This window comes from Balaenoptera borealis, assembly GCF_965194805.1.
Source record: "Balaenoptera borealis genome assembly, chromosome: 5".
NCBI classification, from domain to species: domain Eukaryota; kingdom Metazoa; phylum Chordata; class Mammalia; order Artiodactyla; family Balaenopteridae; genus Balaenoptera; species Balaenoptera borealis.
The window spans coordinates 87,808,352-87,822,642 of NC_138862.1; the positions used below are offsets into that span (position 1 = coordinate 87,808,352).

At 41.1% G+C, this 14,291-nt stretch overlaps 1 protein-coding gene across 5 annotated transcripts in view; it reads left to right on the plus strand.

Annotated features, from left to right (window-relative positions):
• LOC309629719 (cyclin-Y-like protein 1) overlaps window positions 1–14,291 on the plus strand; it is an 83,181-nt gene that overhangs the window by 33,165 nt on the left and 35,725 nt on the right. For 2 of the 5 annotated variants that reach the window (XM_082394184.1, XM_082394188.1), the window contains exon 1: window positions 6,592–7,057. The exons of 1 other annotated variant lie outside the window; for it this stretch is intronic. In XM_082394184.1, coding sequence (XP_082250310.1) covers window positions 6,832–7,057 — 226 coding nt within the window. In that variant the 5' untranslated portion in view covers window positions 6,592–6,831. Of the gene's footprint in view, window positions 1–6,427; window positions 7,058–14,291 lie in introns of those variants that run through there. 2 more of the 5 variants (XM_082394186.1, XM_082394185.1) reach the window with 2 other exon arrangements.

The window sequence follows — 14,291 nt, forward strand, 5'->3', positions numbered from 1 at the left end:
ACCAACAGTGCAAGAGGGTTCCCTTTTCTCCACACCATCTCCAGCATTTGTTGTTTATAGATTTTCTGATGATGCCCATTCTAACTGGTGTGAGGTGATACCTCATTGTAGTTTTGATTTGCATTTCTCTAATAATTAGTGATGTTGAGCAGCTTTTCATGTGCTTCTTGGCCATCTGTATGTCCTCTTTGGAGAAATGTCTGTTCAGGTCTTCTGCCCATTTTTGGATTGGGTTGTTTGTTTTTTTAATATTGAGCCACATGAGCTGTTTATATATTTTGGAGATTAATCCTTTGTCCGTTGATTCGTTCACAAATATTTTTTCCCATTCTGAAGGTTATCTTTTCGTCTTCTTTGTAGTTTCCTTTGCTTTGCAAAAGCTTTTAAGTTTCATTAGGTCCCATTTGTTTATTTTTGTTTTTATTTCCATTACTCTAGGAGGTGGATCAAAAAAGATCTTGCTGTGATTTATGTCAAAGAGTGTTCTTCCTGTGTTTTCCTCTAAGAGTTTTATGGTGTCTGGTCTTACATTTAGGTCTCTAATCCATTTTGAGTTCATTTTTGTGTATGGTGTCAGGGAGTGTTCTAATTTCATTCTTTTACATGTAGCTGTCCAGTTTTCCCAGCACCACTTATTGAAGAGACTGTCTTTTCTCCATTGTATATCCTTGCCTCCTTTGTCACGGTTTAGTTGACCATAGGTGTGTGGGTTTATCTCTGGGCTTTCTATCCTGTTTCATTGATCTATATTTCTGTTTTTGTGTCAGTACCATATTATCTTGATTACTGTAGCTTTGTAGTATAGTCTGAAGTCCAGGAGCCTGATTCCTCCAGCTCCGTTTTTTCCCTCAAGACTGCTTTGGCTATTCGGGGTCTTTTGTGTTTCCACACAAATTTTAAGATTTTTTTGTTCTAGTTCTGTAAAAAATGCCATTGGTAATTTGATAGGGATTGCATTGAATCTGTAGATTGCTTTGGGTAGTATAGTCATTTTCACAATATTGATTCTTCCAATCCAAGAACATGGTCTATCTCTCCATCTGTTGGTATCATCTTTAATTTCTTTCAACAGTGTCTTATAGTTTTCTGCGTACAGGTCTTTTGTCTCCCTAGGTAGGTTTATTCCTAGGTATTTCATTCTTTTTGTTGCAATGGTAAATGAATGTTTCCTTAATTTCTCTTTCAGATTTTTCATCATTAGTGTATAGGAATGCAAGAGATTTCTGTGCATTAATTGTGTATCCTGCTACTTTACCAAATTCATTGATTAGCTCTAGTAGTTTTCTGGTGGCATCTTAAGGATTGTCTATGTATAGTATCATGTCATCTGCAAACAGTGACAGTTTTACTTCTTCTTTTCCAATTTGTATTCCTTTTATTCTTTTTCTTCTCTGACTGCTGTGGCTAGGACTTCAAAAACTATGTTGAATAATAGTGGTGAGAGTGGACATGCTTGTCTCGTTCCTGATCTTAGAGGAAATGCTTTCAGTTTTTCACCATTGAGAATGATGTTTGCTGTGGGTTTGTCATATATGGCCTTTATTATGTTGAGGTAGGTTCCCTCTATGCCCACTTTCTGGAGAGTTTTTGTCATAAATGGGTGTTGAATTTTGTCAAAAGCTTTTTCTGCATCTATTGAGATGATCATATGGTTTTTCTTCTTCAATTTGTTAATATGGTGTATCACATTGATTGATTTGCATATATTGAAGAATCATTGCATCCCTGGAATAAATCCCACTTGATCATGGTGTATGATCCTTTTAATGTGTTGTTGGATTCTGTTTGCTAGTATTTTGTTGAGGATTTTTGCATCTATATTCAGTGATATTGGTCTGTAATTTTCTCTTTTTGTAGTATCTTTGTCTGGTTTTGGTATCAGGGTGATGGTGGCCTCATAGAACGAGTTTGGGAGTGTTCCTTCCTCTGCAATTTTTTGGAAGAGTTTGAGAAGGATGGGTGTTAGTTCTTCTCTAAATGTTTGATAGAATTCATCTGTGAAGCCATCTGGTCCTGGCCTTTTGTTTGTTGGAAGTTTTTTAATCACAGTTTCAGTTTCATTACTTGTGATTGGTCTGTTCATATTTTCTATTTCTTCCTGATTCAGTCTTGAAAGGTTATACCTTTCTACGAATTTGTCCATTTCTTCCAGGTTGTCCATTTTATTGGCATAGAGTTGCTTGTAGTAGTCTCTTAGGATGCTTTGTATTTCTGCGGTGTCTGTTGTAACTTCTCCTTTTTCATTTTTAATTTTATTGATTTGAGTCCTCTCCCTCTTTTTCGTGATGAGTCTGGCTAATGGTTTATCGATTTTGTTTATCTTCTCAAAGAACCAGCTTTTAGTTTTATTGATTTTTGTTATTGTTTTCTTTGTTTCTATTTCATTTATTTCTGCTCTGATCTTTATGATTTCTTTCCTTCTGCTAACTTTGGGTTTTGTTTGTTCTTCTTTCTCTAGTTCCTTTAAATGTAAGGTTAGATTGTTTATTTGACATTTTTCTTGTTTCTTTAGGTAGGCTTGTATAGCTATAAACTGCCCTCTTAGAACTGCTTTTGCTGCATCACATAGGTTTGGATCGTCGTGTTTTCATTATCATTTGTCTCTAGGTATTTTTTGATTTCCTCTTTGATTTCTTCAGTGATCTCTTGGTTATTTAGTAACGTATTGTTTAGCCTTCTTGTGTTTGTGTTTTTTTACGTTTTTTTCCCTGTAATTGATTTCTAATCTTATAGCGTTGTGGTCAGAAAAGATGCTTGGTATGATTTCAATTTTCTTAAATTTACTGAAGCTTGATTTGTGACCCAAGATGTGATCTATCCTGGAGGATGTTCCGTGTGCACTTGAGAAGAAAGTGTAATCTGCTGTTTTTGGATGGAATGCCCTATAAATATCAATTAAATCTATCTGGTCTATTGTGTCATTTAAAGCATGTGTTTCCGTATTAATTTTTTGTTTGGATGATCTGTCCATTGGTGTAAGTGAAGTGTTAAAGTCCCCCACTATTATTGTGATTTCCTCTTTTATAGCTGTTAGCAGTTGCCTTATGTATTGAGGTGCTCCTATGTTGGGTGCATATATATTTATAATTGTTATATCTTCTTCTTGGATTGATCCCTTGATCATTATGTAGTGTCCTTCCTTGTCTCTTGTAACATTCTTTATTTTAAAGTCTATTTTATCTGATATGAGTATAGCTACTCCAGCTTTCTTTTGATTTCCATTTGCATGGAATATCTTTTTCCATCCCCTCACTTTCAGTCTGAATGTGTCCCTAGGTCTGAAGTGGGTCTCTTGTAGACAGCATATATATGGGTCTTGTTTTTGTATCCATTCAGTGAGCCTGTGTCTTTTGGTTGGAGCATTTAATCCATTCACGTTTAAGGTAATTATCGATATGTATGTTCCTATTACCATTTTCTTTATTGTTTTGGGTTTGTTTTTGTAGTTCCTTGTCTTCTCTTGTGTTTCCCACTTAGAGAAGTTCCTTTAGCATTTGTTGTAGAGCTGGTTTGGTGGTGCTGAATTCTCTTAACTTTTGCTTGTCTGTAAAGCTTTTGATTTCTCCATCGAATCTGAATGATCCTTGCTGCGTAGAGTAATCTTGGCTGTAGAGTCTTCCCTTTCATAACTGTAAGTATATCATGCCACTCCCTTCTGGCTTGCAGAGTTTCTGCTGAGAAATCAGCTGCTAACCTTATGGGAATTCCCTTGTCTGTTATTTGTCATTTTTCCCTTGCTGCTTTCAATAATTTTTCTTTGTGTTTAATTTTTGCCAATTTGATTACTATGTGTCTCAGCGTGTTTCCCCTGCGTTTATCCTGTATGGGACTCTCCGCACTTCCTGGACTTGGGTGGCTATTTCCTTTCCCATGTTAGGGAAGTTTTCGACTATAATCTCTTCAAATATTTTCTCGGGTTCTTTCTCCCTCTGTTCTCCTTCTGGGACCCCTATAATGCAAATGTTGTTGCGTTTAATGTTGTTCCAGAGGTCTCTTAGGCTGTCGTCGTTTCTTTTCATTCTTTTTTTGTTTATTCTGTTCCGCAGCAGTGAATTCCACCATTCTGTCTTCCAGGTCACTTATCCGTTCTTCTGCCTCAGTTATTCTGCTATTGATTCCTTCTAGTGTAGTTTTCATTTCAGTTATTGTATTGGTCATCTCTGTTTGTTTGTTCTTTAATTCTTCTAGGTGTTTGTTAATCATTTCTTGCATCTTCTCAATCTTTGCCTCCATTCTTATTCCGAGGTCCTGGATCATCTTCACTATCGTTATTCTGAATTCTTTCTCTGGAAGGTTGCCTATCTCCATTTCATTTAGTTGTTTTTCTGGGGTTTTTTCTTGTTCCTTCATCTGGTACATAGCCCTCTGCCTTTTCATCTTGTCTATCTTTCTGTAACTGTGGTTTTTGGTCCACAGGCTGCAGGATTGTAGTTTTTCTTGCTTCTGCTGTCTGCCCTCTGGTGGTTGAGGCTATCTAAGAGGCTTGATGGGAGGCTCTGGTGGTGGGTAGAGCTCTCATTTACCAGTTTTATTTTACATAGGATGCCTCATTTACTAAAACCATAGATTCCAAGTTGCTCCATGAAAAATGTGATATTCTTAGCTGTCAACATTAGGGAATTTCCCCAATCACATTTTTAAATTGATTTAATGTGTTATTTTTGAAAACATAAGTTGGGATATCACAAAATGGACTTAGCCTGCAGAGGCTTACTTTCAACCAGAGAGCTCCATTTCCATGTTCCGCTTAACAGAACCCAAAATGATCTTCCTTCCCAAACCTCTTCCTTTTCCTGCACTATCTAAGAAAAAGTAACCACACTCTACATAGTTCCCTAAGCCAGAACCCTAGCAGCCATTTTTGCTTCTCTTTTCCCCTTCCCGCTCCATATCTAGTCACTGAGCACTTCTATTCTACCTCCCAAATGACCTCAGATCCTTTCCCTCCACTCCAATCTCTGCCACTGCCTTTAGTTTGAACCCTCACTCCTCGCTTAGATGAATATAAAGTCTCTTAACGGGTTTTGTTGCTTCCATCAGTCCTACTTATTCTCAAGCGTGACCTCACTACAAACCACCTGATAGTGACTCCTTAACTTCACAACATTCAATGGCTCTCATGTTTCTGGGAAGAAAACCAAGCTCTTTACCCCAGCATCTACTTGGGGTTAATAGATCTAGGTTTGAATTTCAGGTTTAAGTACTTTGCAGCAGTGTGACCTCAGGCTATTGGGCTCTCTAAGCCTTTGTTTTCTCACCGTGCCTGAGGTCACTGAGGGCAGGACTATTTTTCACACACGGGTGCCTGGCATGTAGGAGGGACCAATCAATGTTGAATGAAGGGAAAGTATTTTAAAGTCCACATCAAAAAACTGTTCCTCCTTAAAGAAAGAAAATCCTGATACACTATGCCACTTCCAACCAAATTTGACTTCTACCTTTATTTTCTGATGATCACAATAAGGTGCCTTTGGGGATCCACACAATCAGGGATCAAATCCTGGCCACACCCCTGAGCAATCATGTGACCTTGGGAACGTTACTTAGCTTCTGTAAAATCTGTAAAATGAAGGTTTCTGAGGATTTTGTTCCCGAGGGTTAAATGAGTACCTCACTTGGAATGGGGGCGGGCGCATAGTGTTTGCCAAATGTGAACTATCGTTATCATCTTAATCAAATCAAGACCGTGGTACTTCACTTTGTGACTCCCAAGTTTGTATGAGAAAATCGTGCTTTATGCGTTGTTGTTGGCTAAAGTAGGGAAACCTGGAAACTCCTGCCGTGGAAGAGAGAAACAGGCGAGAAAAGCGAGTTGCTGAATCCCAGCGCCTCAGAGGTGGGAGGGAGGAGTTCGGTACCTAATTTACTGATGAGGAAGTGGAGGGGTGACGTGTCCTCGAGTCTCATTCAAGACACAGCCACAGCTCTTTATTGAGAGTAGGACCAGGGCCCCGGGGGTTGCTATGGTTAAACTGTAGGCGGAAACTAACACTCTTTGGAAGGCAAGACAGGAGGAGCATTCAGTTATAAAAAACGGTCAAAAATTGGGGTGAAACTAAGTTCGTTGAGCAATACATCAAATGAGTCAACTGTCGACCCGGTGAAACCGAGTTGCTAACTGAACTGGCATTTTACGAACAGGGGCTTTCTACAGAGCCCACTGACTCAGAACGGCTTCGATTAACAAACTCCTGCGGCGCTTCCCGCAGGACCGGAAAGCTCGGAGCGCGAGAGATGAATGGAAACCAGAGTCTGGGGCGCGCCGCTCGGGGGGCGGGGCAGCCGCGGGCGGGGGCGGGGCATTGTGAGTTACATGCCTGCGCTCTGAGGAGGGCGCGTGGAGGGAACTCTGGTCGTGATTGGTCCGTCGTAACCAGGTGACCGAAGGACACATTCCGCTAGGCAAGGGCCGGCCGGGTTAGCTACTTTCAGTCAGGAGGCGGCGGCGGAAGGAGGAGGAGCTCCGGCTGCGCTCTCTCCCTGCAGTGGCTGCGCGTCTCAGCGCTTGTCTGGTTCCCACCCCTTTTAAATAAGCCGGTCTGGTCACCGCCCTCACAGACTAGTTGGTTCCGGGGAGGCGGCGGCGGCGGCGGCGGCGGCGGCGGCGCGGCCGGGGCCGGGCCCCTGCCCGGGGCCCGGCGGCTGGGCGGACAGGAGAGCGGCGGGCGAAGTCGCGTCTGCATGTGCGGCACAGCCCCGGCATAGCCCGGGGCTGCCAGTGCCCGCCGCGCCATTGTTGGGGGAGGGGGCGGCTTCTGAGCTCGGCGGAGTCGGGGGACGAGCGGAGGCGGCGGCGGCGGCGGCGGCGGCGGCGAGGAGTGAAGGCGCCCCATGGGGAACTCGCTGTCTTGTTGCCTGTCCCCCAATGTCTGCCCCAAGTTGGGCCGGCGCAGGGGGTCAGCGGAGCCGGACTGCGAGTCTGAGGTCTACAAGGCGGCGGCCGGGAACGCGGTGGCAGTAGCTCCGGCGGCGGCTACCGTGGAACCCGCCGAGTTGGATTTCGCAGGTGGCGAAGGCTACCACCTGCAGCACATCAGCGACCGGGAGATGCCCGAAGGTAAGAAGCGGCGGGCGCGCCTCGCCCCTCGCGGGGTCGGCGCCGTCTGCTCTCGGGCTTACCTCTGGCCTCCGCCGCCCCTAGGGTCCCCCGGGAGGGAGACGCCGCCTAGGGCTCCTTCTTGCCCGGAGTTGGCTCTCCCAGGGCTGGGCACCGGGGACGAAGGCTGGCTCTGCTTGGCGTCCCCACCCCTTATTCTTTACCAGTCGCGTCCGGCCAGTCTCCTTCCCTCTTCCCTACCCGAATGCCCAATTCTTTCCCCCGTTCCCATTTCCCAGCCCAGCCTGAGACCCTCCAATCCGCGGCCCTTCCTGTTCGTGGTTCTATTTAACATCTCGTGGGACTTAGCAGAGACTTTCTGGTGTATTCTCTCTTTTCTTAATGAAAACTTAAATACTCTAACTTCGGCGTATCCATCCCGTCTCCCTATCCAGATGGTACCTAAGCGAAGGAACTAGGTAAGGGCCTGATGATAGACTTCTATTCGTTAAGGTAGTTGATACTCGAGACAATTAAGACAAACATTAGAGGATTTGTCATTCAAATTCAAAATAGAGATGGACAGAGTCAGTGTGGTGTTCTTAACTAAAATTCTTTGGATTTTAATGTTTTCAGTCGCCCTGATAGAAGCTACTTTATCCCTTCTAACTATAATTTGAACACGATAGGAAAGAAAATGGTGGGAGAGGGGCTTAAAATAACTGTGAACGGTGTGAAACGTTACTGCCACGGCTGCAGAGAATAGTTGTTGGGTTTTTTTTCTTTACCAAAGGAGACCCCATGGAGTTCTGATTACTTTTAAATTCCCACTTTGACACAAGTATGTCTTCAGCTGCACAGCCTTAACCGACTTCTTTTGCACGTTGCCTGTTCTAAGGGAGGGGTGAGGTGGTTCCTGAGACTGCTGGACAGAAGTTTCAAAGGAGAAAAAACAAATTCAGATTGTAATTTGTAATATAAAGGTTTGGGAGTTAACATACCACATCCATCCTGCAGAAAAATGTCTCCATGGCTCCCTCCTCCACCCCCCACCCCCCCCCAGTAGAATACTATTTAACTTTAAGAATGTTCAGGTAAAAGTTCTGAAGACTAAGTGGCTGGGGGTGGGTGTTGTCGGGGAGGAGAGGAGAGAGAGAAGAGAGGAAATGTTTGATTTTTGCCTCTAGAATTTTGGAAAGGGATGGCTCTAGGTTAAAAAAAAAAATTTCTGGGTAGCATAGTGGCACTTTAATAAAGACTGTTCTTTGAAGTATAAAACATTGTATCATAAAGATGTTAAAGCCCCACTGGCCCATTTGTTTCATTTAAATGCCAGAGATTATTTCATTATTTCATAGACGAAATGTCTTACAGCTCTTCTATTTAAATTTTAGTTGGGTTTATTTAATTTCTTTAAAAGTTAGAATAATTAAGCCTGTGGATTCACCCTTATGATGGACGTGGCTTTGTAAGTGGAAAGTACTCCCTTTTCAGAATAGTTAGATATTGTGAAAGAATGAACAAATTATGTGAATTAATTGTAGCTTTAAACACAAAGCACGTAAGTACTTGTGAAAACTGCTCTGCTTGTTGCTATAAGGTAAGCCTCTAAATGATTTTTAAAAACAGTTAGTAGTTGGCTAGTGTAGGATGAGAGACGAAAATTGGACCTTTGTAGAATTCTTTTAAGATGTACAATGCATTTTCTTGTGTATTTCACTTGGCCCTTCCATCTACAAATAAGGCCCGTATATATTCTCCCTCTGTTGCCGATGAAGAAGCCAAGACTTAGAGATCTGAAATGACTGTGTAACACAGCTACTGAACAAAAGAGACAGACTTGGGAGGTGGTAGATATGCCAAATTCAGTTCTTGGGATGCTTAAGAAACTGTTTAGAGTGCACCTTATATTTTATAATTTATCCATAAGTTAGGCCTATCTCAGCATACTCCAGTTTTGATTATTGCCATTCCAGTTGATTGTACACAACTCAGAAGCAACATTTACCTCTCCATTCTCTGTCTGTACATACATTGCAATGGATATGAATAAAAGTAGAAGTCATGAAATAGCCTAAATTTATCAGTCAGGTAAACACGTTGATATAATTTAAAGAGTTTGTTCTGGTGAAATCCAATTGAAGCCGAGAATGCCCTGCACAGAGGGACACTAGGGGAAGCTGGTAAGCGGGCAGGTGAGGTACTAAGCATTTAGCATACGACTATGTATGCTAAGGAAGGAGTGCTAAATCAGGAACTGGAAAAATAGAGTTCATGAGTACAGAATTTACCTTTTTATGTTTAACAGGATTGTTAAAATTTCATTTCAATTTGTCTTTTTTGGGGGGGCATTCAATAAAGTGATAAGAGAAACCTCAATTTCAGCATTTGCCTATTAATGAAGTTTCCATAGAAACAAGGTCAGAACACCAAATATAAAGTACAGGCACATTGGAAGTTTGCTCTTAATGTCTTTATTTCAGACAATTTTGTATCAGTTTCCCTGGAAACTGAGAAATACCTACTCAGATATAAAACATTTTGGCTTTTCTGCAGTGAAGAATTATTTGGTTACTTAGAGAAAATCGTACATAAATGATGCTCTGTCTTGTTCTTCAGAAACATTGGAGAAGAACATGATTTCTTCAAGCCATCTCAAAAAAGTAACTCCTAAGAACGTAGTATAGATTTCAGATAGACTCAAAAGAATTTTTTACTACTTTGTCTTTAACAGTATATCTAATATAACTGATGGTAGTGTCATAATAGAAAATAAGATGCTACGGTCCTATTATCTGATTTTATTTTTATTCATCAGCTTTTCATACAGCCTTTATGTTCTGACCTTAGGAGCTTTGCTAATTTTCTGGTAAAAGGTGCTCTCTCAAGTGACCCCTACCTCCCATCCCCCTGAAGAGTGGGTAGGGAAGGAATTGGCAATATGATGTGGAAAAACCTCTGAGCAACAGATCTTTCCTTTTTTTGGTGACAGTATTAATAAACATTTGATGTAAAAGATTTAGAAAACACAGAAAAGTCCTTCACTCACACTCAGAATATCCAGAATTTTTATTAATATTTTGGTGTTGATTCTTCCTGAACCTTTTGTATGCATATAAACATAACATTGTGTTTATTTTACAAAGATGGGATTGTTCTTTATGTGCCACTTTGTCACTTTTTGTTATAAAGAAAAGTAACGGCATGCAGCTCCGGGAACCGTGCTGGCACCTAGAGAGTGCTCCAGGGTGACGTATTTCCATGCAACTGCGCATGGCTCTACAGCCTGCCTTTTACCAGCTGTTTACTGTGCCATCGAATGGTTGGAGCATAATTCATTTACCCAGCCTTTATGGTTGAGCATCTTTTATAATCCCATTATAATGCTTTATTCAGGGGACACAGGTAAAAACTGATGCATTGTATTGATACTTCCCTATAGCATTCTGATTGTACACTTTGTCTTACGACTTCATTAAATTCATAGGGTGAGTCATTTTGTAGTAAAGGTATTTTAACATTAAATGTTCTTTTCCCAAATTAAAGTTACCATTGATTTTTCACTGAACATTAGATTTCCTCTTTTAGGTTTTCGTGGTTCTTGGTAACCTGTCTTGTGTCTTTGATTCTGAGTAACTAAACTACTACTCTAAGAGATCTGAAATTAACTCTGGTCTTAGGTGACAGACACATCAAAAGACAGCATTAGAAGAAATCTTAGATGATGTGGGAAAATTGGGAGAAACTTAACTGGTTTTGGGTACACTGAAACATGATTATTAGGCACCATTCCAGAGGCAGGACAAACAGTGGTTAGACAAGACAAAACCCGTAGCCTAACTCAGGTCCTTACTTTCTAGAGGTGCCTGGGGGCTGACGACACAAGAATAACATCAGGTAGTGAGAACACTAAGAAAGAAAATGAAGGTAATGGGCTGGGGAGGAGGACAGTTTTACAAGGGGTGGTTAAAGACAGCTTCTCTCCTTTAGCGACCCATGAGCAGTCCTAAGAGAGCCATGTGAGGCTGTGGGAGAAGAGGCTTCTGTGCAGTTCCTAAGAAGCGAATATGCTTGATGCGTGCCAAGGACAGAAAGATGGGTGGCTGCAGCTGAGTGAATGAATGCCAGGAGGAATATGGGGGATTAAGACCTTGTATGCCTAGTGGGCCTTGACCAAAAAATATGAATTTTAGTCTAATTGTAATGGGAAACCATTGAAGGATTATATGCAGGGGAATGATGTTAATTCTTAGAAAAAGGGAAGGGGGGTAGAGAGGGTGGAGGGAGATCAGACCAGCTACTGTGTGAGAATAGACTGTAAGGGTGGAAGGAAGCAGAGAGGGAGACCAGTTAGGAGGCTGGTGCAGTAGCTCAGGTGAGAGCCAACAGTGGCTTGAACAAAAAAGCGATATTAATAAGGGTCTAAAATAGGCTGTAGTATATACATTGCTCTTGCATTTCATTTGATTCTCACCATGTTCTGAGTTAGGTAGTGTAGGAATTCTTCTCTTAGGTATAAATTGAGTTGTCCAAGGTTTTAAAAATGAGTATTGATAGAGAGTAGGACTGTAAATTCCAAATGCATGGCATATAGGAACAGAATTTATTGTTGACATTATGTGAGCTTCTTTGGAATACTACCTTTTTTCTCACCCTTTTTTGTTGTTGTTGGTTTAGTGTATTAAAGTAATAAAACTTAAGAGTTAAAATGGTAACACTGCGTAATGTGAAATGAAATGAAGGTAACTTGCAACCCAGAAAGGTTCTTAAAAGTCCAAGAAACTGAGTAAAGTACTCTTTAGAAATATATAAAGCCAGGTGTACTTACCTATGTGTCACCTCTCAGTCATGATCACTGTAACACTGATTGAGGATTAAAATAAGGCAAAACTGAGAACCAGGGTAGAGGCAGGTACAGAAACAGTTGGAAACCAGAGCTGGGAAGTTTGGAAGCCAGGATGGTCAGAAGCTAGGAAAGCAGGATCAAGGCTTGGGTGAGCAGTAGCCTGGCAGGTGCAGGAGCCTGCTGTGTCCCCGCTGGTGAGGCCGCCCAGCTCAGGGCCGGCTGGCAGGAACTCCCTGACTGCGGTGGCAAGTGTGGACTCAAAGAGATGAAATCATCAGTTTCCATGGTAATTGTAAGGATTGTAATGTTTGTCTTATGAGCCATAAAACTAATACACTGTACAGTGTAGGGATGCTAGGGCAGTTCAGTAAATGCAGTGGTTACCGTTAAGTGAACTGGTCCTCAGCAGTTGGCCCAGAAACTGCTGACATCTCCTGTTTATTTGGAATATATTGAAATCAATATGTTGATATTAATCGCTTTCTGAAATATGCTGCTTCTGTCAGATGCTTTCTTGGTCACTTCCCTCTCCCTCTAATATTTTAACAAGGAAAAATCATTTATCGACAGTTTGATAGCATAGTTTTAACACTTTTAGCCTTCAGTAATGCATTTCATTTGTTCTAAGTTGCCTATGTTTTCACACTTTTAATTAACAACTGCAGTTGAGATGGATCTTAACAACTGGTAGAATCTTAGATTGGAGGAAAAACAGTATTCAGTGTCAGTGGTGTTTTACAGGTTTCCTCTGAGGAATGTTTACATTAAGACCGAGTTTAATTTTTTTTTAATCATACTTTTTCTACATCGACCTATCATGCTGTCAAATAAGTTGCAATTTAAATTGATGATACAAAAATGATGGGTCTTAAAATACAGTTTTAATCATAACCCCTAATCATGAGCTCAAGAATATTTCTCCTGGGTAAAACATTCTTAGAGGTTTCTAAAGAAATAACTTTCGGAAGAATCCATGTAATTTCCTGAATGCACAGTAATTTCCTGAAGTCTCTAAATTACTGTGTGTGCATGTGGTGGGGAGAGGGATGAGAGGGATGGTGGGTGGTAAAGCTTTGCTTAATAGTTGGCAGTCTTACCTTTGTGATAGTGAAGAGTGTGGTAGGTTTTATCATAGTCTCCTTAGGCTCTTGGGAAGATAGTTAATGGGAAGTGCAGAAATATTGTGTGTATGTATGAGTTTACTGTCTAATGGCTCACATGTCCATTCTATAAAATAGTGATGTGGTATTTTTCGTTAGCAAAAAGTGCAAGTTATATAGAAAATTGTTAGTTATATAGGCTATAAACAAAAGATTAATATTTTCTGAAAACCTCATGCAAACTGACAGCAGTAGGGCCCTGGTGTTTACAGTACATTCAAATGATAGGCCAACTCACCAAAGTGGAAATACCACTGATAACTGTGGGAAAATGGTCAAACTGTGTAATCAAAAGAAATACAAATTAGATCTACAGTGAGGTTCCTCATTCATATCAGTAGGAATTTTTTTTTTTTTTTTCAAGTATCCAAAGCAAGGGTAGGAACTCAAAACGTCATGATTGGTAGCATTATACCCTAATGTGCCCCCCACCTTCTTTAGGAAGCAATTTAGCATTGTACATGGAGCCGTGAAAGTGATCTAACCTTTTGGCTTAGGCATTCCACTTCCGAAGATCTTTGCTAAGGAGATAAAACCATTATTTTAAAAAACTATGTACATGAAGATTTTCCTCATAATATTTTAAGAATAGAACTTTGTAAGCACCAATCCCCAGCAATAGGGGATTGGCTAAGTCCAGTATAGGAATAACACTTGATGGGCCAGTGTGTATTCATTAAACAATAAATATGCAACAGTGGGGTGGAGAGCGCTTGTTAGTAACAAGAAGACATAAATTGTACACTAATTAGAGCTTTTTTTAACGTATAAGAAAAGCAACTGAAAGTAACGGTTGTGAACCATTGTGTGTTAATGATTGTGAATGGTTGTGTTTAATTTTTAAACAGAGCATCGTTTTGTCTCATGCAGATTTTTGTTCATGATATTTGTTAAAGGAATGAGCAAGTGACTTTTACCTTTCCCCACCTTTAGTGTGATCATCAGTACTGCTGATTAACCAGGTCTCCTTCGGTTGCAAGTTAAAAGAAAATCACAGAGTTAAGCACTACTTGACCCAGGAGTTAAATGATCTCCTCAGTTCTGCTCTCCTCTGTTGATGTCTCCTGAAAAGCCTTTCCCCTCATGATAGCAAGGGGAGTGTCCAGCAGCTCAAGACTAGCTAAGGATCCTAGAGTACAGTTCTGCCTTTCTCTTTTCTTGGGAAGTCCCAGGACAGCTGTGATTGATTGGCCGGTGCTGGGTCCTGTGCCTACCTTTGAACCCCCTAGGATAGAGTAGGGAGAGTGCC